A 2954-nucleotide genomic window follows, 5' to 3' on the forward strand; every position below is an offset into this window, starting at 1 on the left:
TCAGGACATCTTTAGGCGGGGGGCTCGCGTTCGTGCGAGCGACTACTTGCTAGATCTCGCACCGATCGCTACATCGCTCTCCTTCGCTAAACACGCCTTCGCCTGTCTCTGTGCCCGCCTTCTGCCTGTCTTTGGTGCGCTGCCCGCCCCTGCCCTCGATGTGCCGACATTCCCCATGCCGTTCTCGCTGCCCCTCCGCGCTGCCTTTTGGCATCATACCAGGGCCATGAACGCTTCGTCGTTCTAGATAGTCCACGCTATTAGTACGTCCCGCGTCCGCGCTCCAGCCGGCTGCCCTCACTCACCTAAATGCTCGGGTGCAGGAGGCCCGTCGCGTGAGAAGCGCCAGCTGATCGTCATAATCGGCCCGGCGATGCACTCCTACGTCGCTCGCGAGAAGAACGGCCAGCAGGACACGATCCCCGCTCCCTGTACGCGTACCTCCGCTGCCAGAGGTCTGGTTCTGCACGGTCTTATCCGCGACGCCCCTTCTCGGGCACAAAGGTGTCGATAGCTGTATCTGCCACGCATACGCCTGTGCAAGTACCAACATGCCGCGCGCGGCCTTCGCCGGGAACGCGCGCATGCGCTGCGAGTGTTACTGCTGCTCTCTGCAATGCAATACGCGAAGCATCCACGGGCGAATGGTACAGCACGGTATAGTACACACTTAACTCGCATCAGGTGCGATTTCAGCCCCCCCGCTCGTGATTTGCGCTCACCATGTCTGTTTCTAGGGCCGCACGCATTTCAAATCACGAATACCCGCGCGCCGACGCTCAGTACGATCTAGGTTCTTCGTACAGGATCAAGGCACGCTCTGTATGCACCCTCCGACGCAAGTGTACGCGGCACGGCGGAGTGGTTACGCAAGCAGCCGCTGCCCGCAATCGTCCCCAAGACCTCCATGCCCAGCGCGCAGACCTCCACGCCCCACATCCAGACTCCCAGCGCACGTTTATGACGCCCCGTAAACTCCGTTTCCACACGCGCGCGAGTGTTGTCATCGTCCTTCGCCGCGCACGTCGCCGGCACGGGGGCGACTCCCCGGCCGTCTTCCGCCATCCTATCGCGCTCCCCTCGTCACCGACACGCAGCATAGCTATCTCATGCGGGGTGTGTAGCATTGGGTCCGCATCGGGTACGTTCCCAGCTCATTCGCGTGCGAACTGCGCTCACCATGTCCAGTTTCCAGGTCGCTCGATCACGGAAAATCGCATATTTCCGCAGCCAGCTCTCAGATCGACGTCTACAAACACTCTACGCGCTCTCGAGTAGCCCCCGAATCGTGCACTACGACACTCGCGGCGTGCAACGGCGCCAGGCGGCCGTACGCGACCGAGGACGGAGCCATGTTCGCGCGCACCCCGCCGACCGCGGCTGACAGTCTGGAGGTCTGGAAAGCGTACGTCACGCTCCTCCGAGCCTGCCCGCCTGTGCTTGTAGGCGCCACGCGCGTCCCTCGCGTCATACACCACTCTGTCGACCGCCCCTCGCGCCCGCAAGATCTCGACTCGCGCCCGAACGCCGCATCGGACGCCCTCGCCGACTCGACGGCGGCTCCCACGCACACAGACGCATACATCCACCCGGTTTCAGCGCGATACGAGGAGTCGGAGATCGGCCGATTTTCGACGATTTTATGGTCATTTTCGAAGACGTCCCCGCCGCCCCGCTCCAGCCACGCGTCCTCCGCCCGCGCCGTCTGGCACGAACACCTCTGTGGGTATTTGGAAGTGTCCCCGGGTATCACGGCTCGCGCCCCGCGGGTGTGGCTCGCCCGGTGCGATCGGCTGCCGCCGGCCCCGCGACAAGATGTCGAACCGCGCGCGAACGCCGCGGCGGAACCCTTCGTGAACTCGACGGCGGGCTCGTCGCACCGGGTCGCAGCCGCCCCCCGAATTTGGGCTCGATCCGAGCACAAAAAAATTTGCGACAACTCGGCGGCTCCGTGGGCGAGCATTTCGAAAATTGCCCGCCGCACCTTGCCCTCGCGTCCTACCGCCGCGCGCCTTGGCACGCGGGCTCTCTGGGGCATCTGCTACCATGCAGCACGGCGAGGACGCCCGCAAACGAGGCGTATCGGCGCGTGGACGCGTCGGAGGCCGCGCGAGGCCCCCAGATCTGGCAGTACGCGCGAACGCCGCCCCGGGCGCCGTCATGCACGCGACGAGAGGCGGCTCGTACCGGGGCGCGCCCGCCCTCCAAGTCTCGCGGCGATATGCGCACAAGAAATTTGGGCCGCTGTCGACCGTTTCATGTGGCGGGCCAGAATGAAGACGGACGGGTTCGGCGCGACGGGTGCGACCGCCCCGCTGGATGGCCTGTACATGTTACCTGAGCCGAGGCTACGTAGCGGGAGCTCATCCTCGGGGCCCGTGCTGGAGGTTCCCCGGCGCGGAGCCGAAGCGGCCGTCGTGGAGCATCGTGCCCGCCGCGACGCCCTCACCTCGAGACGCATGGGACGACCGCTCGAGAGCCTGGACGACGCCGCCCCGCCCCAGCGCCGCCGCCGCGGAGATCTGGAGATGCCGTGTCAGGGGGCGGGGAGACGTCGCCCCGCGCAGTATCTACGTAGAATTACAATATACGCCGTTAGAGTCCCCTCCGCGACACCGTCCTGGCACCCCAGACGGTGCCTGCGTAGCCCATCTCTTCGACCGTGGTGTGCTCGTGGGTGGCGAGGACGGCGGGTGTTGCCCGCGACGTCTGTGCTCGAGGTCAGTGCTCCCGCGTGGATGAACGTTAGAGCGCAGTACTGACCGTGGTGAATAGCAGGTTCGAGGTCGCCCACATCGGGCTTCGTATGTCGTGCGGGGTGAGTGGCGGCGGCAAACAGAGCAGCTGGACTGTCGTTGTGAGTGGCCTGCGCGCATTCGTAGATGAAGCACCCGCTCACGATGGTTCCCAGCGGCAGAGGACGCGGATGCGAAGGGCCTTCGCGCTCGAGGCTT

The 2954-nt window shown here is 65.2% G+C and overlaps 1 protein-coding gene across 1 annotated transcript; it reads left to right on the plus strand.

Moving 5' to 3' along the window:
- Positions 1-34: 34 nt before the first annotated feature.
- TRAVEDRAFT_32475 (uncharacterized protein) lies at positions 35-2649 on the plus strand (the record flags this gene model as incomplete). Its single annotated transcript, XM_008047540.1, has 4 exons — positions 35-263; positions 324-684; positions 737-1141; positions 1196-2649. A coding segment is annotated over exon 4 (1004 nt), but the record flags the coding sequence as incomplete, so codon positions are not given.
- Between the last annotated feature and the right edge of the window lie 305 nt (positions 2650-2954).

The sequence above is a fragment of the Trametes versicolor genome (genome assembly GCF_000271585.1).
Source record: "Trametes versicolor FP-101664 SS1 unplaced genomic scaffold TRAVEscaffold_34, whole genome shotgun sequence".
Classification (NCBI taxonomy): Eukaryota; Fungi; Basidiomycota; class Agaricomycetes; order Polyporales; family Polyporaceae; genus Trametes; species Trametes versicolor.